Source organism: Panthera uncia, chromosome A2 (genome assembly GCF_023721935.1).
Source record: "Panthera uncia isolate 11264 chromosome A2, Puncia_PCG_1.0, whole genome shotgun sequence".
In the NCBI taxonomy this organism is placed as follows: Eukaryota; Metazoa; Chordata; class Mammalia; order Carnivora; family Felidae; genus Panthera; species Panthera uncia.
Window position 1 is genome coordinate 161,334,362 of NC_064816.1, and position 25,580 is coordinate 161,359,941.

At 54.6% G+C, this 25,580-nt stretch overlaps 1 protein-coding gene across 3 annotated transcripts; it reads left to right on the forward strand.

Moving 5' to 3' along the window:
- The first annotated feature begins 1,693 nt into the window (after positions 1-1,693).
- Positions 1,694-18,431, forward strand: NOM1 (nucleolar protein with MIF4G domain 1). 3 transcript variants are annotated; one of them, XM_049642179.1, is made up of 12 exons: positions 1,694-2,680; positions 4,246-4,373; positions 5,596-5,791; positions 7,625-7,948; positions 9,909-10,019; positions 11,169-11,336; positions 12,028-12,149; positions 12,726-12,858; positions 13,376-13,507; positions 15,493-15,602; positions 15,878-16,070; positions 16,264-18,431. In XM_049642179.1, exons 1-11 carry the CDS (start codon positions 1,694-1,696, stop codon positions 16,050-16,052), a joined length of 2,586 nt encoding a protein of 861 aa, XP_049498136.1. In that variant the 3' UTR covers positions 16,053-16,070; positions 16,264-18,431. The 3 variants fall into 3 exon arrangements, with proteins under 3 accessions (XP_049498136.1, XP_049498135.1, XP_049498138.1); XM_049642178.1 differs by having other exon boundaries at positions 15,878-18,431; XM_049642181.1 differs by having other exon boundaries at positions 4,249-4,373; positions 15,878-18,431.
- Positions 18,432-25,580: the final 7,149 nt, after the last annotated feature.

Genomic DNA, 25,580 nt, shown 5'->3' on the forward strand with positions numbered 1-25,580 from the left:
TGGACCCCAGGGCATAACAGCAGAAGCGAGAGCCCTGCAGAGACAGGAGGTGAGGACAGGTGGAGCCAAGCTTTCTCTCATCTCCCTCGCACGGCCTCGCAGACGGACAGGGCCCGGGAGGGGAGGCGCCCTGGAGGGCAGAGCTAGGCCGGCACCCCAGCACCTGCTCCAAAGCCCCAGAGCCCCAGGACCAGGGGGACTGCCCCCGGGAGGCCTGTCCTCCCCCGATGCTTCTCTCCCGGCACTTAGTGATGTGGACAGGCGGACAGAGCCTGGATCTCTCCACACTGGAGCTAGTTCGTCAGACACGGCCCCGACCTTCAGCCTCCGAACTACTCATTCCCAGAGCGTTCGTAGTCCCGGCAAACAAGCCCTCGCCGCAGCCCCAAATACAGATGAGAAAGGGGACAACTAGCAGCATGGGTCACAGAGTGAGGGTGTGATGGACCAAGAGCCTAGAGCCGCCTGGCAGGGCCACTGAGGGAGAACAAGAGAGGAACAGCATATGTTCTGCTACAAAACCAAAGAAAGCAGGTGTTTGCTTAAACCTCATTATTTTTATAATAGCCCCGTGGGATAGGCACGATCATCATCCCATTCTGCAGATAGAGAAACTGAGACTCACTCAGAGAAGCTGAGCTCAGTGAGGCTGAGCAAGGTCACGTAGCTAGGAAGCGTGAGGTCAGGATCTGAAGCCCCGGAGCCCCGGCTGTTGAACACTCTGAGTTTTGAACTTTTATTTGCTTGTCTCTGGTCCTTCCTGAAGTTTTTTTCTCTTCACCTTTAAGCCATGAGTACTGTTCTTCCCCTCTACTGCACTGTTTCCTACTATAAACCACCTAGTAACAAGGTACCACAAACTGGGCAGCTGAAAACAACAGAAACAGATAGGCTCATTCCTAAGGCTGGAAGTCGGAAATGGTGGTGTGGGTGGGGTTACTTCCTTCTGGGCTCCCAGAGAGAATCTGTTCCAGACCTCTCCCAGCTGCTGGCGGTGGCCGGCCAGGAGGAGCTCATGGCCCTCTCCCTGTGTGTGAGCCCAGAACCAGCTGGGAAATCCGGGAAGACCTCCTCTTACCTTTCCTTCGGCTGAAGTATGACTACCAATCAGTGCTGTATTAGTTTCAGGCGTAACCTCCTCTTGATCACAGCTGCAAAGACCCTATTTCCAAATAAGCTCACCTTCCCAGTCTCTGGTAGACACGAATACTTTCATCCCAGGACACCGCTATTGAGAGAGAAATAATGGAACATCGCCCCATGAAATACCAGGCAACCCTAATAAATACGGAGGTGAGCCATTCCACTGTAGTGGAGGGATGGGAGGCCTGAGCTTGAGTGAAATAAGCGAGTGTCAGAACCATAAGCTTGGATACGTTTCCCCTGTAAAATGCCCACCGGAAACGACATTAACATTTTCCCTATGGATCTATGAAAGGCAAGCACGTCTGAAGAGTCGCGCCATCCAGACAACCACACTTAACTCCTGTGACATAGGCCGTAGGGTTTCATTCATTAAATGAGAAGGTACTTGCGTGCTCAGCACACAGATTTTCCAGCATTTGCCGAGCAAGCGACGTTCCCTGCGCTGCCGCCCTCCCGCCAGCAGGGGACACCGCCCCGTCCGGCTCAGTGCCTGCTCTGCCCGGAAGTCCCGCCCCGGCCGGAAGTTGGAGTAGGAGCATCCAGGAAAATGGCGGCGTCCGCAAGTGCGGGCGTGACGGGCCGGCGTGGGCGAAGGGAGCGCGGGCAGCACGGACGCGGGGGGCGCCGCCGGCGGGGGGGCGGCACGGACGGGGCCCTGAAGCGGCTGAAGCTAGCGGTGGAGGAGTTCGTGCAGGCGACCTCCGAGGGTGAGACCCCCGGCGGCCCGGCCGGGCCCCGGGCGGAGGGGCGCTTGCGCCGGGGCGGGAGGAGAAGCCGCAGGGAGCTGAGGAAGGAGAAGCGGCACCTGAAGAAGGCGCGCCGGCTGCAGAGGACTGCGGGCCCGGCGCAGGGCCCGGGCCCAGGCGGCGGCGGAGCCGGGGGAACGAGCGGCCTTCGGGCGGAGGGGGCGGAGGGGGAGGGCGGCCGGCGGTCCCCTCGTCGGGTCCCGGCGCCCCCGGACGAGCCGCGACCTCCCCCGGCCAAGGGCGCCCGGGCCCGCCCCGAGACCAGGGGTCTTCCCGGGAGCACCAGACCCGCCGCAGCCGCCGCCGCCCGGAAACGGGCCCTTCTGGCAGCCAACGAGGAGGAGGACCGGGAGATCCGGAAGCTGGAGCGGTGCCTCGGCTTGAACAAGCGCAGAAGGAAGGGCGACGGTGGCTCCGTGCCGCTTAGCTTTGCTCGCGATGGGCTCGACTACATCCTGGGAGCCCTGGGGTCTGGAAGAACTGGCGGCTCGTACGAAGGCAGTAGTGAGGAGGAGGAGGAGGATGTCGGACAGACTGTCCCCGAAAGTGACTTAGAGAGCGACACCGAGGACGAAAGGGAGGAGGAGGGGGAGGAGGAGGAGGAAGAAGAAGAAAAGAACAAGGTGGAAGCGGGAGCGCACAGTGAGCAGGACGACGTGGAAGACATTAAGCCAAAAAAAGCGGCAGAGGGGAGAGCGAAGTGGAAAAGGGACAAAAAGAGAGTCCGTTTTGCAGAAGAAACGAGTGAAAATTCCTCTGAGGACGCGGGCACAGACGCAACAGATCAGGTATGGTGTGGACAACCTAAATTCTCCGGAATTTTCCCCGAAGTAACGCGTGGTGGCCAGAGTGGGACAGAAGTGACATATTGATCTATTGGTAGTTGCTGAGCCAAGTGTGGGTAAATCGGATTATTATGTCTATTATGTTTTTTAATTTCCATAATGAAGAGTTAAGGGAGAAAACCTTTCTGGAGACTTTTTATATCAGAAGCTTAATGGCCATTCCCACTGGTCGTCCTAAGATGCTATCTTCAGCTTACTGCCTCAGTCTCTGAACCTGACTTTGAGTTCCCTCCCCCTGTGCTCTGTTCCCAGTGGGCCTCCGACGTTTTGGCTGGGCAGGGTGGGGGTGGGGGTGGGGGGTATGTCTCTAGCATCCCTGACTCACCTCTGCCCTCCCTAGTCCTTTTCCTGTCCCGCTGCTTCCAGAGTGAATCTTTAAAACATAAAGCTGATCTACAGCACCCCCTTCCACAAAGTCCTATGTTGAAGATCAAGTTCGGAACCCAGCGCCCAGCAGTTGCCTTGGGGGAGGGGGGCACCTCCGCGTGCACCTTGAAGGCAAGCATACGAGTGGAGTGCCTGCACTCTTCCCACGTGTCGCTGTCACAGCGTTCTGTGCCTAACTAAATGCATTTCTCCCTCCTGCCTGCAGGGCCTGTCTTCAGCTTCCCAACGTGTCTGTCTGTCCACGCAGACTTCCCTGGGCGTCTTTCCCCATCTTAAGTGTAGGAGCTAACGCTCTCTCTCGTGTCTGTCCCCGGAACCTTAGCACCTGGCGCTCTGTGAGCAGTCTTTAACTGCTGTCGTTTCCTCTGTCAGGACTTGGTTTTTGGACTGTCCCTAACTGTTCTTTCACAGCCTGTTGAGGTATAATTGGCACACTGTGAACCGATGGGTGTCTCAAGAGTAACAGTTTCTGTGTACATAAATGTCTTTTCTCCAACTAAGTTTGAGCTCCCTGACTGCAGGAATCATGCCTTACAAATGTTTGTCCCCTAAAGCCCTCACTTAGGTACCCAGAGAGTGTTGGTCAATGGTGATGATCTGTGTAACCTTCCCAGTTGATAATCTAGGAAATAGTGAGCAATGGATTGATTTTGATTTGGTCTTGTATACTTAGACAGTAGTTTTGAACAAGTTTGAAGTTCTTTTCTTTTTGAAGTTACTTTAGAACAGTCTCCCTCCAAAACCGGTGGTGCATTTAATTTCGGTGTTTGTATCCTGCTGTGCGGACCGTAAATTAAGCCCAAGCAGGTGTATGTAGACTGTGGAGCTCTGGCGGGCAGATGCCGGAGGGTCACGGCCGGTTCTGAAGAGTCACAGGGAAAAACAAGGGGACGAGATGTGCCGACACTTAACGTCAGTGGCAACACCACCAGGCTGGGGAGTGGGGGGCTCAGGGCTCCCCACGGCATGCAGTACGTTACTGATGGTGATTAAGCAGCAGTGGTCAGTGGGTCAGCCCCTGCCGCTCCGTGGGACTGTAATATGTAAACGTGAGCATAGAAGACAGAAAGGTGTAACTTGTTCGATGTAAAGTTTTTGTCATTTATTTCTGTCTTTTCAAGCAGAGTGTTTGCGAAAATGATGGAAAGTACGTCCCACCTCACGTGAGGCATGCTGAGGAGACAGTGAGTGGTCAGAAAAAGGAGGGACTGGAAAGACTGAAGAGACACGTCCAAGGTCTCATCAACAGGTAACCTGGCAACACTGTCACCCTGTGACATGAAAAGAGATCGTCTGTGTTCTGAGAATGTAGGAACTTTCCCAGCAATAACCCGTAAGCTGATCGACCACAACAGGCCCTCTCGGTTCCTGTCTTAGTGCAGCCAGATCTGTGCCTTGGAAAGCAGGATGTCCGCCTTTTCTGTTTGGTACTTTGAACCCTTCAGACTCTGAAAGCCACGTGGTGGTTCTGAGAAGTCCCAGGACCGGGCCTGGCAGGACTGGGCCTCCCCCTGCACCGGCACTCCTGGTCCGGAATGCGGCTTCAGTCCCCTTGCTCGTTACTCGTGGTTGAGAGTGTGTGTGTTCTCTGCCGGGTCTCACGCAGGGAGCTCCAGGTCCTGCCCACAGTGAAGGCGGGACCCTCCCGGCACCCCGCAGCTCTCATGCTAGCCTTTGTGGTCACACCCAGTCCTCCCTCTGCACTCACTGCTTTGTTTTATTTTGTTTTTAAGTTTCTTAGTTTATTTTGAGAGAGAGGGAAAGATTGAGCAGGGGAGGGGCAGAGAGAGAGGGAGACACAGAATCCCAAGCAGGCTCCATGCTGTCATGAGATCATGACCTGACCCGAACTCAAGAGTTGGACACTTAACAGACTAAGCCACCCAGGAGCCCTCATTGCTTTGTTTTTAATTAAAAAAACAAAACACGGTTTCCATGGTAATTCTGGAATTCTACCATACGTGCCGTTTTAACGCTCGGGGGCAGCACAGGAATGGTGCATGATCCTCATGTACCTGTCCAGCCCTCCCCTCTGCCCAGGACACAGAGCAGCCTTTCCTCAGTGTAGGAGCGGAAATCGTTACGCTGGCCTCTGGCCCAAGGTGGAAACGGACTTCTTCCCAACAGTGCGTCCCCACGTGCTAAGTAAGGACAGCTCCCTGCCTGTGCCCGGGACGCTGGATCAGGGCAGCAGTGAAGCTCCCTCAGCATAGTGTCCGGGGTCTTCGAGTCCCGTGTATGCTTCCTGCAGGCAGGAAGACAGTGGTTAGGTCATTGCGGGCCCCCAGAGGATCGTGTGCCGTGTGCGGATACACGCGTTACCGGGGCCACCCAAAAGCTGTTTGTGGGTCAGACAGGCACGTGGATAGGGTGTGGAGTGGTACTGATGACTCTACTTTGTTTAAACGGACCTAGAAAGTAATTCCTGAGGAGAAGCGTCATTGCCGCTCTGCCTTCACTACTGCCTGCAGGTTGAGCGAGCCGAGCGTGGCCTCCATAAGCGGGCAGCTGGAGGAACTGTACATGGCCCACAGCAGGAAGGACATGAACGACACTCTGACGGCCGTCCTCCTGAGCGCCTGTGCCCCGGGCGCGGCCATGCCAGGCAGGCTGGTGATGGAGCACGTGCTCCTGCTCAGCGTCCTTCACCACACGGTCGGCGTGGAGGTAGGGTCCCTCTCCCTGCGCGATGGCCGTGTCCGCAGGCGGCTCCGGAAGGCAGGTGCTGCTTTGTCGCCACTGCGTCGTCCGAACCGCGTTCCCAAATACTTGGTTTCGTGTCGGGTCCGTTCTGATGGCCCCCGTCGCCGTTAGTTTGCTCGGGCCTGGCGTCTCGGACTTGCCTCCATCGTGCTCCCCGCTCTAACAGAGACTTGCCCCAGATGCTCGGAGCACGGCGGTCCGTGTGGTCTATCTGCTCAGGTGTTCGTACTGGGCTCGAGGCCACCAGACTGGGAGTGACGGCGGGTTTGATGACGTGAGGAGACACGGGACGGGGCCAGGCTCGGAGCCCCCGGGGCCACCTGCGGGCAGCCCGCAGGCGCGTCCTTGCCCCTGGCCCTCTGCCTTAGCCTCAGGGAGGCCGTGCGGTGACCGCTCCCATTCTGAGAAGTCCTCTTGGGTCACCCCCTATGGTAAAGCCACAACCTTCCCAGGCAGCATTCCGTTTCCCACCTACTTAGAGAATCACCTACCAGAAGTAATCGTTTGTGTTGTAAGGGCCGTCCTCACGTAAGACGCCGTGAGTCCCTTCTCTTCGCGGTGAAGTGTGCTGGACTCCCTGGACGCCACTCCCGAGTGCCCTGTGTGTGCCACGACGCGGTGCCCCCGGGGCTTTTCTAGCGTGCCCCAGGCCTCCCGGGGTCACACCGGTGCCCTTCGTAACCGGAAGGATTTAACGCAGGCGGTAAGTGGAGTTGCGGTAACAGCCGTAGACCCCGAGCAGCCACAGCATGTAGGACCCCCTGAGTCGGACGACATGAGGCGATGGGTCCCACGTGTCATTGAGACCCCCACGCACGGTATGGAGGACACCTGGAATGGCTCGTCCCCGGGGAGTCGTCACGAGGCTTAGTGGACAGTGTCCGCTTCTGCCAGAGGTTGACCAGCTGTCCGGACTGGGTCCGTTAGCTGTTCTTTCAGTTCTTGAGAAGGACCTCCTCGCAGGAATTCGTGGGAGAAGAGTCTGTCACAGACCCCCTGCTGCCAGTTACTGAAAGTAAAAGTCAGGCCTGTGCAGATTTGCTTTAAAATCTCCAAATCAGGAGCGCCTGGGTGGCTCAGTCGGTTGAGCATCCGAAGTCGTGATCTTATGGTTCACGAGTTCGAGCCTCGCATCGGGCTCTGTGTGGACAGCTCGGAGCCTGGAGCCTGCTTCGGAATCCATGTCTCCCTCTCTCTCTGCCCCTCCCCTGCTCTTGCTCTCTCAAAAATAAACATTAAAAAAAATTTTTTTACATCTCTAAGTCAAAATTGAGGCGTATTCTTAAGTAACTTTAGTCACATGAATGTTACTCATGTTATAGTAAAGTTATATTTTATTCTGAAGATATTAACTGGAATCTAAAATTTTGACAAATGTTGGTATTATTCTGTTCGTGTGATTGAAGACATACTTAAATATGTTTTATGCCTGAATTTTTCTTGATGTCTGCAGAATTCTACTTTCTGTCTTGGGTTATATTTGAACGTGATGTAGCATTCACCACGGGGTGCCCTTCGGGGTCACCGTCACCGTCCCAGGCTGTCCTCCCTCGGCTGCTGTGTGGACACACCTCCCCACGGGCTCTGTGTCCCTGCTTCTCTTGCCCCCTCCAGCCTTAGCTGGAGCCGAGCTCAAGCTGCATTAGAGTCTGTAACTTAGTAGCTGTATATTTTCTGTGTTAATTTAAAAAGCACTAGACGTTTAAGTTCGTTGCAAGAGGAAGAAGGATCCCTGAGAAGAGCTTGCCAACATTGATTTTTGCATGTTTGCAGTGATATTTTTTCTGCCTTGTCCAGGTCGGTGCTCACTTTTTGGAGGCCGTGGTGAGGAGGTTTGACACCATCTACAAGAACGGAGGCGAAGACAGAGAGTGTGAGAACCTGTTCACTGTCATCGCCCACTTGTATAACTTCCACGTGGTGCAGTCTCTCCTTGTCTTTGACATTTTGAAAAAACTTATTGGAACTTTCACAGAAAAAGATATTGAACTGATCCTCTTAATGCTGAAAAACGTGGGCTTTTCATTGAGAAAAGATGATGCTTTGTCGCTTAAGGAACTAATCCTGGAGGCCCAGGCCAAAGCCAGCGAGGCAGGTGGCAAGTTCCGGGACCAGACGAGGGTACGAGTGCGTCACCTGGCCTGCTTCCTAAGTGCCTAACTGCTCACACTGACCAGAGCTTAAAATCAAGTATTTTGGGTAAAATTGCTTTTAATTTCTTAGCGATCCCCATTGTCTTCTGCCCCATCGGGTTTTGTGGTTTATCTTCAGTAGGTGAATGGACTTTTTTCCTGGTAAGAACTCAGGTATTTTGTGAATTTCAGAATCGGCTTATTTAACATTTACCCACTGAGAAAACGTTTCCTGAGGAAGGCCATGTGGCTGGGGCTCAGGTGTCAGCCCTTGTGGACTTGGGTAGAGAGAAGGGATCGAGGGGAGCATTCCTGAGGGCGGGGCAGGAGGAAAGGGCTGAGGCTGGCCTCGGGAGGCTCGTAAACCTTTCAGGGACTTGGGATTTTATCCTAGAGGCACCTGAAGGGTTCCGAGTGTGCTAATGCCGCTTTCACTACCCCGTAGAAAAGAGGGAGGTGGGGCGCCTGGGGGGCTCAGTCGGTTGAGCGTCCGACTTCGGCTGAGGTCACAATCTGATGGTCTGTGAGCTGGAGCCCCGTGTCGGGCTCTGTGCTGACACCTCAGCCTGGCGTCTGCTTCAGATTCTGTGTCTTCCTCTCTCTCTGCCCCTCCCCTGCTTGTGCTCCGTCTCTCAAAAATAAAAAAATGTAAAGAAAAGGGGGAGGTGGTCAGGGCAGGGAGACACCACTGCAGGGTCCGGTGGGGAGCGGCAGCATGGTCACAGCAGATGTGGGTTTAGGGGTTAGAAGTGGGTTGGAGGGGGAAGGCGAGTGTGAAGGAAAGGAAGGGCCGGGGTCACCGCCAGTGGACAGCAGGACAGTAGGAGAGGAGACAGGCGCAGGAGGGAAGGCTGGCCCACTTTGGAAGTCCTGAATGAAAGTGCTGGGTCAGCTATGAAGAGGTGCTGGCATCTGCTGGGCAGTGGACAGAGCCTGATGGTTTCAGAGGACCAGCATCCAGCGGGGCTGTTGAGGGAGGAGCATGAGGAATCTCATCGGCCGGGTCCCAGTGTCCCGAGGAAGCACTTGTCCCTGGGTTGAACGCTCAGAGGTCAAGTTTAAGACAAAAGTCGCTGGAGGCGGGAAGTAGGCTCTAGGGCCTGGGGCTGGCGGGGGATGGGGAGTGCTCATATGGGTTTGGAGCTTCTTTCTGGGGGTGATAAATATGTCCTGAAATTGATCAGGTTAGCTGCACTCCCCTGAATGTGCTCATACGGTTTTATGGGGATGAGTTTTATGGTGTGTGAGTTACTCTCTCGATCAAAACGTAGTATCGGGGGAAATCTCAGAGAAAGTTACGTGAAAAACTTTTTTACTCTTGCAACTTTTCTCTAATTATGACATTATTTCCGATTTAAAAGTTAGAAAAAGAAAAAGACCAGGAATGGGGAAGACGTTGAAATGTAATGGAGAGAGAATAGCTAAGACTGTGGGGTTGGGAGGTGCAGGGGGCAGGTCAGAGGCGGTGGGGGTGGAGGAGAGAACGTGAGACCTTAGGGGGGTGGTCGGGTCCCAGAGGACGTCGGGTATTAAAACACGTAGTCCTGGGACGCCTGGGTGGCTCAGTCGGTTAAGCGTCTGACTTTGCCTGGGGTCATGATCTCACGGTTGGTGGGTTCGAGCCCCATGTTGGGCTCTGTGCTAACAGCTCAGAGCCTGGAGCCTGCTTTAGACTCTGTGTCTCCTTCTCTCTCTTCTCCTCCCCCCCCCACCCTTGTGCGCGCGCTCTCTTTCTCTCTCCTTCAAAAATAAACATTTAAAAAAAAAAAAAAGGAAAACAACAAGAAAAAAACTTGTAGTCCTGAGCAGGAGGGTCAGGTTAGTGGAGACCGTCTACCTGAGGACCAGGCTGGTTCACCGTCCGCGGTGTGCACGGCTGGGTTAGTTCTTTCCATCTCGGGTTTGCACTGTACGAAACGACGCTTTTGTTTTCGTTTTTTTCCTTAAAGGTTCGGTTTATGCTGGAGACCATGCTGGCGCTGAAGAACAATGACCTGCGCAAGATCCCCGGCTACGATCCGGAGCCTGTGGAGAAGCTGAGGAAATTACAACGAGCTCTGGTGAGGCCCTTTGACTTCTTGCTTGTTCAGAGCTCCTGTGCCTGCCTGAACTCCTCGTGGAACCTGGGCGGTAGTTGGGGCTGTTAGGTGCCACATCCGGTTAGTAAGAGTTCAGGATCCTGGAAGGAAGCTTCGTGTTTCTGTGGTGAGACCCTCTGAGTGGTCTGTGTGCCGAGGCGTCCCTGTGACTTCAGCGTCCCAGACACTTAGCCTGTGGTGCTCGACTCGGCTGCGCGATAGAATTCTCCGATCGCTTTGAAAGAGGGCTCAGGCCACGGTCCCACCCAGACCAGTGAGGTCACACCATGGGGGTGGGAGTTGGCTGTTGAAGCTCCCTAAGTTTTCCAGACGTGGGGCCACAGCTGAGACCCACTGACCTCCCCCCCAAGCCAGGGGGTGCTTCGGCCCCGACTCTGGGCAGGTACAGAATCACTGACTCACAGACCCTAGGCGCAGAGCGGTTCTCACCGCCAGCTCCGTGCATCTGTCCTTGGGACCTGAGTGCGAGCGTCTTCCTGGCGTGATAACTCTCCAAACAGGGCAGTGTGAGAGTTCACGTCTCACTTTGGCATCATTCCAAACTGGTCAACTATCCCATTGGTCGGTGACCCATCACAATATTCACGAACCAGGGGCACCTGGTGGCTTAGTCAGTTGAACGTCTGACTTCAGTTCAGGTCACGATCTCACGGTCCATGAGTTTGAGCCCCACGTCAGGCTCACTGCTGACAGCTCAGAGCCTGGAGCCTGTTTCAGAATCTGTGTCTCCCTCTCTCTCTGCCTGTCTCCCCCCCCCCCCCCCCCGCCAAGAATAAACAAACATTAAAAAAAAAAGAGAGAGAATTGGGCGCCTGGGTGGCTCAGTCGGTTAACTGTCCGACTTCGGCTCAGGTCATGATCTCGCGGTCTGTGAGTTCGAGCCCCGCGTCGGGCTCTGTGCTGACAGCTCGGAGCCTGGAGCCTGCTTTGGATCCTGTGTCTCCCTTTCTCTCTGTCCCTCCCCCGCTCACACTATCTCTATCAGAAATAAACAAACATAAAAAAAACCAGTACAAATCAGAAATCCCCTTATCAACAACAGGAAAAGCCAAGGGTGATGGAAGTACAGACTGTGAACCAGCTGAAGTGTTTCACCTTCTCTTCACTCAGGTGCGCGGCACCGGCTCAGGCACGGAAACCCAGCTCCGCGTCTCCTGGGACGGTGTCCTGAACGCAGAGCAGACCGGGCGCTGGTGGATTGTGGGGTCCGCGTGGAGCGGGGCCCCTATGATTGACAACAGCCAGCAGAAGGTCACAGAGAAGCGGCCCACGGGGACGGTACGAGACCCCTGGGTTCGTTCAGAAACCTTACAGAAACTGTTACCGTTTGCTGATAGAATTTAACTCCGTTTCTGTTGTTCCTCAAGTCCCTGAATACGTTACGTTAAGGACTCAAAAGTTGAATGAGGGAAACACGAAGGCCGAACGTTCACGTTGCAGATACCAGACTTGAGATGCAGGCAGGGGTTTCCCGGGAGAGGTGGCTACCGGTCCGTTAAGCTTGCATTTCAGAGGGTCGGAAATCTTCATTTTCTTTGCATTTTATCATTAACTAAAGTTCACGTGTTACTCAGATTTCCTTCACTTTCCCCTAACACCCTTTTTTGTCCCAGGATCCCATGTCCTCCTCCATTGTCCTGGCTCTTCTGGCTGCGGCCACTTCTGTCTAATTTATGTCGTTGTTGTCTAGACTGACAGATGGGGGTGCTCTGAGAAGTCCCCCAAATCAGGCAGTTTTTCTCCTCCTGTGGCCCTCTGTGTCTCCTGCTGCCGTTCTCTCTTTGTGGGGCTCACCCAGGGATAAAGATTTGGCACTCACACATACATATTTACGTATAACTCACAGTTAGTCCTCTGTAAAGTCACAAAGATGTACATGTTACCTTTTAGAAACTTAGTAAAGACAGTGAATGAAATTCGCTTTTGCCTAAAACGTGTGTGGTCTGTGTCTCAATTACCCCTCTCTCAGGTGAGCGGGAAGATACTAGAACTCGCCAGGAAGCAGAGAATGAACACCGATGTCAGGAGAAACATATTCTGCACAATAATGACAAGTGAAGATTTTTTGGACGCGTTTGAAAAGCTTCTGAAGTGAGTGTGTGTGTGGACACTTGGACGTACGGTTTGCTGAGATGCTGTGGAAGGAAGCCGCACAGTTGAGGTCTACGTCACGGGGTTGAGGGGTCAGAACAGATGCACTCGGGGCAGCCGGGCCGTCCCGTTCCTCCCCTGCCTGGCTCCAGGGGTCGCTGGCCGCCAGTGGTTCCAGAGTGGAACATGTCCGATATATTTTGATTAAAAGTGTCGGGTGACTAACTGATTATTCTCAGTGACTGTTGGTTGTCGTAAATCGCTTAGAATCTTCCTATCGAGGTTGTCTTTCTGATTTTTTCTAAATTAACATCCTGGTGTAGTTTCTGTAATTGGTTGTGGTAAGACTCTTCAAGTGTCTGTGAACCCTTACAAAACCCTTCTCAGGAGACATGATAGGAGTTAACTTTCCTTTATTTGCTTCACACGGAATGGAACTCCCGGGTGCAAGGACAGGCCTGTCCGTGGCACCTGTCCTGTGACTCGCGCCTCCTCTCCTCAGCTCTCCTTTACCCAAACTGCCCGGCAGCCTGTGCTCCTCTACACTTTCTTACTCATCACCGCGTCTGTTCGCAGGCTTGGGCTCAAGGACCAACAGGAGAGGGAGATCGTTCACGTTCTCATGGATTGCTGCCTTCAGGAGAAAAGCTACAACCCCTTCTATGCGTTCCTGGCCGGCAAGTTCTGTGAACACGAGAGAAGGTTCCAGGTAACTCCGTCAGCAGGCCGCCCGTAACCTCTGCTCCGCTCTGTCTTCCTGGACCTGGACCTTCTGTGTGGCTCAGCCCAGTGGGCACAAGTGCCCTGAGTCAGGGCCCAGCTGGGGCCACAGGGTATGCAGGGAACCGGTCCCACGGCCAGGCCCCTCTGGGGCAGAGCCAGGGGACATGGCTGAGGCAGAGTGATGGGGAAACGATTGCCGTGCTGCCTTTTGCTGCCGCACATGAGGGCGTCTGGCAGCCCACGTCTCTGGGGAGGGCCTCCTGGATGCTGCACTGCACCGGCCTTTTTTCCTCCTTCTAACGTTTCTGCCGACTTGAGGGAAAACGTTGTGCAAACCATGTGTGGGACAGGAGGGCGTGTCGCTCTTGGCTTGTCCCGACTCACCTTGTAAGATACTGCAGACACGTGAGTGGTAGAGTGCCTTCGAGTCCATTCTAGCGACTTATACTAACAGTTTCTTGCATTTGACTTTGTTCTTTTTTTTTTTTTTTTCAATCAATCAGATGACTTTCCAGTTCAGCATATGGGATAAATTCCGGGACCTAGAAAACTTGCCAGCCACTAATGTCTCTAATTTGGTTCACCTGGTAGCCCACTTGTTGAAGACAAAGTCACTTCCACTTTCCATTTTAAAGGTTTGTATCACGTGCGGAATTGCTGAAAGCAGTGAAAGTAATAACAATTGCTTTTGTTTGGTACCTCAAGAAAACGTGTCTCCTTAGATTCTGACTTAGCTGAAACATGTTTAGTTTCATTTATTTTGAGAGAGAGTACATGTGTGCAAGCTGGGGAGGGGCAGAGAGAGAGGGAGAGAGAGAGATGGAGAATCCCAAGCAGGCTCCACGCCATCAGCACAGAGCCCAATGCAGGGCCCAGTCCCACAACCGTGAGATCATGACCTGAGCCAAAATCAAGAGTCGGGTGCTTAACCAACTGAGCCACCGAGGCGCCCCAGTTTGTTCCATTTTTTTTTTAATGTCTATTCTGGGGAGAGAGAGCATGAGCAGGGGAGGGCCAGAAAGAGAGGGAGAGAATCCCAAGCAGGTTCCACACCAGCAGCACGGAGCCAGATGCGGAGCTCAGAGTCACAAACTGTGAGATCAAGACCTGAGCTAAAATCAGGAGTTGGACGTTCACCCGACTCAGTCCCCGCCCCCGGCAGCCCTGAGAAGTGTGTTTATAACACCATAGCGCTGTGAGGAGTAGCCGGAGTCGCTCGCGGTGTGAGTGCACTCGGTAGAGGAAGGCACTGTTAGGGTTTGGCTCATCTCAGAGAATCTTGTCTGGAGTTTGGGTTCCCGCACAGGCCCTAAAGATACAGCCGCACTGGCTGCTGTCGAGTCAGGAGGAGGACGGGGCGGCAGGGAGCTGGCGGGCTGCCGTGCGGGGCTTCCGCTTCTCCCTTTGCGACGGACAGACGGCGTCTCTTAAAGCAGAGGGCGCCCCAGCCCTGCCCTGCTTCCGGGTCACGTCCCAGCCAGTGACGTGCAGGTGCCCCGATGTCTAGAGTGGACAGGGGAACCGAGAGAGGACGTGGAGTTTGAGGTGGCTACCGGGCCTGGGCATCCTAGAAACGTGGACAGTGAGGGAGCCTGAGGGCCAGAGAGGGTGTTCGTGGCCTGGACTCGTGCCTCCTGCTCCCTGACCCGCAGACAGACGGCCGCTGCGGTTTCCTGGTTGTGCTTACGTGTCCATCCACCAGGGCACCGAGGCAGGTCGACTGTGTCTCTTTCGGGTGTGGAATTAGGTTTCGGCCACCGTACTGAAAACCAGGCACGGAGCCTTCTACCATATTCCGAAAATGGGAATACTGCGAAGTGTGGCGAGGACGTGCCTTCTCGTTGCTGGATAGACCTTGCTTTCGGTTTGCTCGAGTTTTGAGCTCAGAATGGAGTAGGATACGATGTTTCCCTGGATTCAGTGGAACCTAGAGATGTCCTTGAAGCTTGTCCCGGGGTCCTCCCCTAGCCCCGTTCGCTGGGACCTCTCCGGTTCTCAGGTGTGCTGTTGAACTCTCACTGGGCCTGCGTATCTGCGGGTGTCACGTAATGTCATCTCACGTACCGAGTCCTGCACATGAACAGTACTGTCCTGTCCCTGTGCTGAGTATCCTTTTACAGTTCTTTGTGGTTAAGTCAGCCTGAGTTTGAAACTCACGTTTCATACACGTTTATACCTGTAATTCTGTTCTCTGATTTCCTTCTGCGCAGTTTTCTGTCGTGTAAGTGTAGCGAAAGTTATGTCTATTTCTCAGGGAGTATGTGTACGTATATGTGAGCGATTCTCCCCAGACCTAAACTTTGTATGTATGGTTTTAATTTGGGTGTGGTTTCTTTAAGGCAGGGAGATAAGTATGCTTCAGTTCTCGAATTCCTGATTCATGACTTTTGCGCCCATATAAACCCCCAGCGGCATGTTGCACTCGACAAGGGCGTGCAGGCTCCTGCCCTCAGTACGTAACAGGCCCGCGACCGCACCCTTGCTAACAGCTCTTCGTCTTATAAAACTGGAAGTAGGTTACTTACAGGCGGCAGGTAATTTTTTACTCTAATTGTGTTTGGACGTCATTGAAAGAAATGGACTAAATGCAATTTTTTCTCTCTGTCCTGACTCCTGTTAGGTAGTTGAATTCAGCGAATTGGATAAACCCAGAGTCCACTTTTTACGAAAAGTGTTATATATGCTGTTAATGGAAACCGAAGTTGAAGACCTGGCTTCAATTTTTGCAAGGTGTGTGCCAGCTTGTTCTGTTCCAACACACTGCGTAATAAATTATTTTCCGTTTTAGCCTTCAGCTCACATCTTACACGTTAGATTTGGGGAACACGATACCTGCCAGAGGCAAACTAATAACCTCTGACATGTAGAATAGGTTGATAAGCTCTTACCTGAGAGTTCTGTTCTTTAAAAGCAGTTAGGCTGTGTCTCCCGACGGGAGATCCCGGAGCTGTGGTCTGGGAGCCGCCAGCTCATCGCTGACACACGTTTCTCCGACTCCTTTCCAGAGTGGCTGACAGCCCGAAGCTGGGCACGTTGAGAGAAGGTCTGAAACTCTTCATCAGTCACTTCCTGGTGAAGAGCGTGCAGACGCACGCAAGTGCGGGGGAAGCCAGCGTGCTGAGAGAGAGGGCCGACCTCTCCACAGAGAGTTTGCAAGGCCAGGCTTCCCTGAGGATGTAGCCTGCCAGAGGACGGCAAGTGAGTGGTCATTTGTCTGAAAATGTCCCTTTTAAACCCAAAAGGCTCGTTACTCCACTGACCGTGTGTAAAAAGCCTGGTGGAGATATGCCACGGTCTGTCGTATTTAGTATACTGCATTTTAGCTAATTTTGTAACTTAAGGTTATATTGTACTTACGTTTTCACCCATTTTCACGTATCTGTATATACAGTGGAGTTGGGAGAAGACGGAGGGAAGAACAGACAGACCCCGGACTTGTTCTCCGAGCCGCGAGACCGGGTCGGGTATGGGTGTGCAGGCGCGGGGGTGATGGTCTCTTTTAATAGACAAAGTAGGCCACTAGGGGGTGCAGTTACAAAGAAGTTGATGCGTGTTTTTATCTTCTTTATATATTGGTTAAAAGTTCGAAAACCATCAGTCAAGTGTGGTACCTGATACCTGACTATTTCAAGTGTTGGGAATGCAGATGTTTTGGAAAAGTCAGCAGCTGACGTACGCCTTGCAAATATCCGCATGAGATGATGTGTGTGGAGCTTCCCGCCAGCACTTGCCTAAAATTGTGACGTGGTGAAGGACGCTCTTCCTGTTTGTGTCTGTCACTTCTACTCATCAACTCCAGATGGCAAAGCACTTTGCTAAACAGCCTTGACGTCACCAGATAGTGGACACCTAAGGGGTGTGGCTTTCGAGCCTGGTTCTAGGAGGGACGCTGTGTGATGAGTGAACGTTTCTGCAGAAAAGACACCCCCGCTCACACGGCAAACTCCGGCCGATCCTCTGAAGAAGTGAGTGTCCTCGGAGGGCAAGTGTCTGTCGTTTCTCCAGCTCCTAGGATCTGCTCCACTGTCTCAAATGCTGCAAACTTGACTTACACGTCACCTTCAGTTGTTGAAAAGTCACCAAAACGTGTGTATAGACTAGTGTTTTATGTGCCATAAACCCACGTACCCCAGCAGTGCGCTGTCCTTCAGAGTGGTCCCCGTGGGAGGCTGCACCGGCCGAGCGAGGCCACTCCTGTGCAAACCCCCCTTTTGTCACAGACTTTCACACATCGTCTCCACGTGACCCGACAGCGGTTCGTGTCTGGAAGTCACCGCGCGAAGTCCCACGTGTCTCCGTGTGTCTCCGTGCGCGTCCCTAAACTAACGGTTTCAGTTTTGAGATGAGCAGGGAACGCGGGAGACTTGGTGCTCTGGCCTCTCTCGTGCTTGTCAGCCCCACAGTCAGCAGCCGCCCCGCAGCCCCGTGTCTCGCAGCCGGTTCTGAACCTGCAGGACAAAGAAGCCTGTGTTAGGAGCGCGCTGAGAGCCTCCACTCTACCGAGGGGCTTTTTCACAGAACGTCTGCTGGGCGGTGGCCAGGCTGGACAAGGTCCGTTCCGCTCACGCCACCTGTCTGCGCACAGCGACCCGCGTCCTGAGGTCTTGCTCCGAAGAGAAATGTGCCCGTCGAACTAAACTGTATGCTTAACGCACAGTCGATCTGCGTTCGGTGCCCGCTCCTGCCTCCCCGAGGAGCCCGCAACTGACCTGAGGCCATTCTCCGTGGGGGCAGCTGCCAAGATTGAGAGAAGCTTCTCTGCAACAGAACGGTCCCCCCTCATCCATGACACGCGCCCCAGACCTCGGAGGTGTGGGTGAGCCCAAGCTGATGTTTCGTAGAAGATGAACTTGTGCAGGTTGAATCCCACTTTTATATTGTCTTTTATTGTTAAAACAGTAAGAATGTCTCTTTTCCATGGAATATATTTATGACTTAATCCCCGATGTCTGAGTTGTTGAATTTGTACTATGGCAGATTATCCATAAATCTGTCCTTTTTAAGTATAAACGCCTTTTTTAACAAAATATGGGTTGTCACGTGTCAGTATGCTTTAAGTAAATGATTGTATCTTGACCAAAAGCTGTGAATTCAAATTTGCTTTAAATGTATAGGTCTTTTAAATGTAGTACAACAATCTGCCTTTGAAAAGAATGCAGCCAGTGCTGGGTGTCTGAATTCTTGGACTTCTGGTGATGCAGTTTGAGAACTGCTATTGTATTGATGGAATTTATGAAAAGAAGCTGTCTTTAGGGAGTTTTGTCTTTTTTTTTTCCTTTGTAAACGATCTCTACATCCAGCCTGAGGCTTGAACTCACAACCCCGCAATCAAGGGTTGGTTGCCTGTTCCACCCACGGAGTCGGCCAGGCGCCTGCACGGGGTTTCATCTTCAAAGTAGAGACATAAGGAACAAACTTTTTAACGTATAAAAATGTGTAAATAAAAATATTTTTTGTATTTAGACTGCTTGTGAAGGTTTATTTTGAAAGAAGAGGTCTGCTGGTATACTAAGGTCTGCACCTTATCTTTCCATTTTTAGGAAATCTACTTAGCATATGGTTTAGACTCCGCCTGAAAAAAACATGTGTCTCCCTCCCTCTGAGCCCAAAGACCGAGATAAGGCAAATGAGGCAAGATGTAAACCATTAGTGGATCTGGGTGAAGTTTATACAGACCAACTATTACATTCTTGCAACTGCTCCGTAAGGTTTAAATTGTTTTAAAACAGAATTTTGATACGGCGTTCATAATGCAGATCTCATCCTTCAAAGTTCTAAAATACCCTGGTGGTTTTTTTTTTTTTTCACAAAATTAAGCTAACAAATCACCTTTGCCTCCTTTGTAAACTGATTAGGCCTTACTGGGTAAAACAGTGATGGCGTGTGTGTGGGTTTCCTCGGTCTTGGCGCCTGGGTTAGGAGGAGCCCGGGGGGGCTGGCGGGGAGGCCCGGTTCACTCGCTGATCACGGTGAGCCGTGCTCGGAGCCTGCACGTGGGCCGGGTGGCAGTGGGCACAGTCCCGAGAGTTGAGCACCCTTCCCACCCTGCCACACGGGAGCGGGCGGTTCGTGCTTCCTCTCCGTGGCTGGCCGGGTAGCGAGGCCCAGGGTCCTTTCCCGAACCGCTTGAGAGAAAGCTGCATCGTCACGTCCTGTTTCGCTAAGCGACTCTGTATTTCCTGTGAGCGCCTTCCAGTTGCCAGGGTCAGGGAGTGAACGTCGACGGGAGGCTAGGACGGCCGTCTGCGTGGGCCTTTCTGCTGTTCCCCGATGACCCAAGCTACACTCTCGTTCCCTTCTCCGCGCGTCCCGTCAGGAGAACGTGACGTCAGTCTGTCCTACCGATGGCAGCTGGGGCTGATGGAGGCCATGTCGGCTGGGGTCCACACCGGCCAGCTGACCGGTCTGTGAGCAGGGCGGGGGAACCGTGCTAACCTAGCGTTGCATCCACAGTCACCCCACCGCCTGGGTGAGGCAGCAGTCACGTGGTGTCTGGGGTCCTCTGGGTCCCGCTCACGAGCAGCTGGGCCGGTTCCGGGTCAAGCGAGAGGAGCTTCCCGCCACGTGCCCTCCCGGCCCTCCGGGGCTCCCGCCGGCGTCCGGTCCGCTCGCGGCACACCTCTCGCTGGAAATAGCAAGAGTGGCTTCTCTTTCCTGCACCGAAGGCTGAGATGCTGGGCGTCACAGGATACCTGCCTGACCCTCAAGCTCTCCGCGGGGCCTCTGCAGTCCTTTCCTCGGCCTTGTCCCTCGTCCGGCTGCCCCGTCCCTGGACCCAGAGCACGCCTCTTGTCATCGAGTCCCGTGAGCACAAATAGCATCCCTATCGCAGGGTCCTAGCGACGGGATGGCTGTGGTGTGCTTCAGGCGCGACCTGGTGTGGGACCCAGCAGCAGGGGGGGGTTCCTCTCGGATCTCACCGCCTCCGTGGCCCGCCTCCCGCTCGGTGTTGTGTGCGTGGATGTGTTTGTTCGTGTGGCTGTGCTGTCTCTGACCTGCGTCTGCTCAAAGCCCCTTCTGAGGAGGTCCTGAGGGACACCGGAATTGTCGATTCCGTGAAGCACTTCCGGGGGGGCCTGCCCGGGGCCCCCCTTCGGGCTGTAGTCTGAGTGCCGGGACCTTGAAGTGTGACCCAATGGCCCGATAGCGGAAGTGCTCCGGACCTGTGGGGGGGGGGCAGCCAGCGATGCCCAGAGGGACAGGGATCCAGCGCTTTCTACAGGGAGCAGCTGAGAAGGGCACTCTGGGGACACTCGGGGCCGCCAGGCACGGGTCCCTGAGCCCAGATCCCTGCTGTGGCCTGGCCAAGGACACGGCAGCAGTGCCACAGGTGTGCTCGGGGCCTGATCCTGGTCCCCGTGTCCACACTGAGGAGGTGGGGGTTCGGTCAGTGATACCAAACTATGGAAGGATTATTGGCAAGATTGAGTCGCTGAAGCTGGTTTCAAAGGCTTGACGAATCAGGGCTCTGGACGGGCAGGGGGGTGTGCTGGTCACAGCCCAGGGGGCCGGTTCCTGTGACCTGCCCAGCCGGGCGTGCCGCACCAGGGTCAGGGCAGCAGCAGCGGGGGCCCTTCTACAGACACTTTCGAGAGAGGGGGGTTTGACCTTTGGGGCCCTGGATCCCACAGAGGTCAGGGTCAGGCACTCAGACACGCCACCTGGAGGCGGGAGCCGTGGCAGGGAGTCTGGTGACCCGAGCACGGAATTCTGGCGCTCTGAGCGGAGACCACAGGCAGCCAAGAGCCCCCTGAGACCCTCCTGACACATCCCGGAGCATGAAGGGTTGAGGACGCGCGAACAGGTGCATGTGTGGTGCTCGTGTGCATCGTGACAGACAGGGACACCAGAGGTCGGGGGGACTTGGGTTTTCCCAGAAAAGTCATCCAGGCGCAGAGATCTTTGCTTTCCTTTTTCCCACCGGTGAGGTTTTGTATCCTGTGCCACACTGAGGACGCTGGCGGGAGGGGGCTGGCCACTGCGAGGTCGAGGTCACAAGAAGGTGACATTTATCTTGAGCACAGCAGGATAAATGATGAAAAGTTATGTTTGCGCGATAAGATGATGAAAGGGAAATCGGGCCCAGTGTCCAGTGCTCCAAGGGTGCAGAGGTGGAGTCAGGAGCAGGGAGGGCTGAGCGGGCTCGGGAAACAATGCCGTGTGTGTGCCCATGGGCCACCGGGGCCGAGCGGTTTTGACCTTGAGTGTGTCCAAACAAGGATGTATGGGCCACTGACCTTCGAGGCTTATCAAGGCAACGCTTTCCCACCCCTTCCTCCGAAGCTTGCCCCCCCCCCAACCACGTGCTCTCTTTCTCCCACGGGCCCTCTGCTCCGGCAGGGCCCTCCCCAGCCCGCAGCCCAGCCAGGTAGCCACCTGCACCTGCGCTCGAGAGCGCCCCTCGTGGGCAGCAGGAGGTACAAAACCAGGCTGGGGCTTGGCATTTTCTTCTCTCTAGAAAGTCATTTGTAGTGGACCACTCCCCTCGTTCTGCTTTGTCACAAGTGTTTCCAAAAAAGAGGGCAAATTCTTCCACTTGTGTGTTGGGTTTGCCAGTTAACGTTTGCCGTCTTTGCCCTTTCTCTTCTTTATATATACGTCCACGTGCGTTTATACTCACCCCGTGTTGTGCTGGCGTCATTTGAAAACACACACATCAGGGCACCCAACGCCTAAAGCATCAGCCTGTACCTCCACCAGCCACCGCGGTGCCGTGAGCGCCCCGAGCGCAGGGACGCTACCGCAGCTCCAGACTCCCCAACACTCCAGCCAGTGTTCGAGCCTCCGGTGCTGAAGCGAATCTTCCAGAGCTGTTGTTTCCTACCCCAGGAGCACAGCCAAGGCCCGAACACTCCTCCTTGTCACTTCTCCTTTAAGGTAGGAGGGGTTCTCCCCTCCTCTCTGTTTCTTAAAAAAGTCCGCGACGCTGGGCTTTTGAACAGGCCCGGCCAAGTGTTCCGCGGAATCCTGGATGTGCCTGCGAGCCGGGGGTAAACCCTTTGGGGGCAGCCCGCTGCTTGTGACCGCCAGTGCTAAGTTCCATCGCTCCATTAAGGTCAAGGCCACCGGGCTTGCAAAATGGTAAGCTTCTAATTCTGTCGTTCCTCCTACGTTATCAGCTGGCTTTCTTATTTTGAAATGAGTCTTCCCAGTGGGGCCCCTGGCCGGCTCAGCCAGTAGAGCACGCGACTCTTGATCTCGGGGTTGGGAGTTCAAGCCCCACGTTGAATGTAGAAATTACTTAAATAAATAAAAATAAACTTAAAGGCACAAAACACGAGTCCTCGTACAGTCCTCTCCCCTTTCCCTGGAAGGATGAAACTCTACCCGTTTTTAGTCTGCTGACGTAGTAACAAGCGATTCCCTGACTTGTGCATCTGAACACATCATTACTGGCCGTGGCCGGTGCAAGACCCGCCAAGGTCATCAGGCTGGGGAGTGGGGTCCGAGGAGCATGGTCCTGCAGCCTCCCCAGCTTGGTGGCAGAGACCTGTCGTGAGTGAAGTCCCACCAGGTGGAGGGAAGCCCCGGGTGCACTGCCAAGCTTCCAGAACTCCCAGCTGCGTGGCCTTGAGTCTCCAGTATGATTACCGTTCGCGGTCCAGGGTCTAGGCCTGGAGCACAGTTTTGTCACATTGTGTGCTATTGGAAACAAACATCGGGCGGCCTGGGTGGCTCAGTCGGTTGGGTGGTCAACTTCAGCTCGGGTCACAATCTCACCGCTCATGAGTTCAAGCCCCGCGTCGGGCTCTGTGCTGACAGCTCAGAGCCTGGAGTCTGCTCAGATTCCGTGTCTCCTTCTCCCTGCCCCTGCTCATGCTCTGTCTCTGTCTCTCTCAAAAATAAGTAAACTTTTTAAAAAACTAAAAAAGAAAACATCGGGCATCACAGTATGCAATCCCCTTCTAACGAGGCAATGATGACCCTCTGTAGACATGCCGCCTGGTCGGTCCTAAGGTGTAGAAGGGACCAGGTGCATCAGGCCCGGCCAGCACGGCCACCAGCCCAACTCAAGGCCAGCCTCCTCCACTGACCGTCTTGGAACTGCTTTGCTTATGAACTCAATTTGCTATTTGTGTTTCTCTGATGTTCAGGTGGGTTTGTGAACACCTGTGATGACATCGACGAGGTCTCTGGGACTCGGGACGGGTTCACCGGCAGCTCCTTAAGTCACACTCTTCTCACGTCTGCCTCACGCTGTCCGCTGAGTAGAGCAGGCAAGGTGACCGGCTATCCCAGTTTGTCCAGGAATCCGGGGGGTTCTCAGGATGGAAACTTTTTTTTTTAACGTTTTTATTTATTTTTGAGACAGAGAGAGACCGAGCATGAGCGGGGGAGGGTCAGAGAGAGGGAGACACAGAATCTGAAACAGGCTCCAGGCTCTGAGCTGTCAGCACAGAGCCCGACGCGGGGCTCGAACTCACGGACCGCGAGATCGTGACCTGAGCCGAAGTCGGCCACCCAACCGACTGAGCCACCCAGGCGCCCCAATTTATTTTTTAAATTTACATCCAAATTAGTTAGCATATAGTGCGACAATGATTTCCGGAGTCGATTCCTTAGTGCTCCTTCCCCGTTTAGCCCATCCCCCCCCCTCCCACAGCCCCTCCAGTGACCCTCTGTTTGTTCTCCATATTTAAGAGCCTCTTATGTTTTGTCCCCCTCCCTGTTTTTATATTATTGTGACTTCTAGGATGGAACATTTTTGGTGCTAAGACCGGGAAAGTCCCAGAAAACCGTGATGGGGACGGTCACCCTAAGTGCAGCAGCAGACAAGACCTCGGGTAAAATCTCCAGGACAAGACGGGGGTCAGGTCCGGGAGTGCAGCTGAGTGAGCGGGACTCCCTAGCTCTCTGGTGGCCTCACCTGTGGTACCCACAGCCATACCTGAGCCCCGGAGGGTTTCTTTCTGGCAGTGACTCCTGAGATAGAAAGTGTGCGTGTCAGTTTTGCTGACAGCCTGACACGGGCAGGAGTAAGGGCACTTCTGACTCCTGGAGTCCGATTTTACAACCTGTCACGAGTTTTGTGTCCTTCGGAGCACCCAGCACTGTTCGTCTCCAGGAAGGCTCTTATCTAGACCCAGGAGGGGCCTGTTGACTGAGCGGTACTGCTTCTCAGTACAAAGAGGATGGGCTCTAGAGTCATTCTTCTTTCTCAGTCCCCAGTGTCCCATGAACGCTACCCCGAAGGTCTGTATCACTATCATGCTTCTTAAAAGCCGATGGACAGCTCGGGACGTTTTTGCTGTCTCTGGGAAAATCATCCTTAATGAAAGCAAAGTAAGGCTCGCAGAAAAGTACAAGATGACGGCAGGTGCTGAAAGCCATCCCGGCACCCCTCCCCCGCCCCGCCCGGGCACCACACCCCTTAACCCCGAGGGCTGAGGTTATTTCTCTTCTCGTCATTACTGGATTCTCCCAGGCTCGGCCAAACCCCTGATTTCCTAGAGACACCCGGCCCTGAGCAGATGTGCCCGAGGGCGTCACTGTCAGACGAGCCGCAGCAGCAGTGCCGAGCAGCGCGGACTTCCTGGGGAGCGCGCCCTGTGCTTACTGCGTGCGGGAAAGCAGGTTCCTGTGTTCAGGGCATAGAGCCCGCTTATTTAACGCCTCAAAAATACGACGTGATTATTTGAGATTTATTTTAGCCTCACCCTCAACCTTGGGATTAGTGGAGGAAGTGCCTTTCAATCCGGCCCCGGACCAGCAGGTGGAATCCATCGAATGCTCATTAGCACCCTCGCACTTTTGACTCACGTAGACAATGAGCTTGCTAAAGCGCTCTGTTTTCTAGATCAGGTTTAATAGGGCCGACAGAGTCTGCTTTTCTACTTGGGCACCTGTGGGGCCGACGCTGAGAGACCAGGCTGCGGAGCCCTCCCCCTGCGGCAGAGGCCAGGCCTGGGGAGGGCTGGGGACACCGGGCCTGCCCCGGCCCCACTGTCCCCAGAGGCGGCCCTGCCTCACAAACCCTGTAAATCCGCCCAGAACCGTGCCAGAGAAAATCCCAGAAGACAGCCTGGGCGTTGGGAGGCGGGCTTGCCGTTTCCTCTCCCGCGTGTGCGAGTGGATCCGTGCGCTTCGGTCCTGTGGCCCCAGCTCTGTGTTCCCGCGGGGGAGTCTGTGAGCCCCGCCGCGGGAGGGGGAGCCCCAGAGCTGCTCCCCTGGGGTGCGATTCACGACACCCCCCCCCCTGAGTGAGCCCGGTCCCTGCCCCTGCCCCTGCCCGGCCGAGTCACCGCGGTGCCAGGGCCGCCCGACCGCGCGCCTGGGAACCATCTAGCCAAATAGCAGCGGCCACTCGTCGTGAGGAGACGTGTGTGTTTGGCGGCGATCTCGGGTGAGAGTCCGTGGTGGGTCATCCCCCCACTGCCCCACCAGAGGACGGGAGGCCATTGACAGATCTGATGGTGGTCAGAGGGTCTCCGGTCCCCACGTGGTGCCTGGATCCTAGGGGGCCCTGCGGGGCCTCTGGTCCCCGCTCACCCTCCCTTCGGCCAGTCGGAAGGCTCCGGGGTCTCAGGGGCACCACGTGTGCCCGCCAGGCCGGGGACTGTCCTCGGGAAACGCCTGGCCAGCCCGAGGGCTCCCAGCCTGCTGGGCGGGAAAATACAGCACTTTGTCACCTGTGAGTGTGGGGCCTGGTACAAGCAAAATCGTGTCACACCGCCTGTGATTAGGGGGCAGCTGGCACTGCAGAGTGAG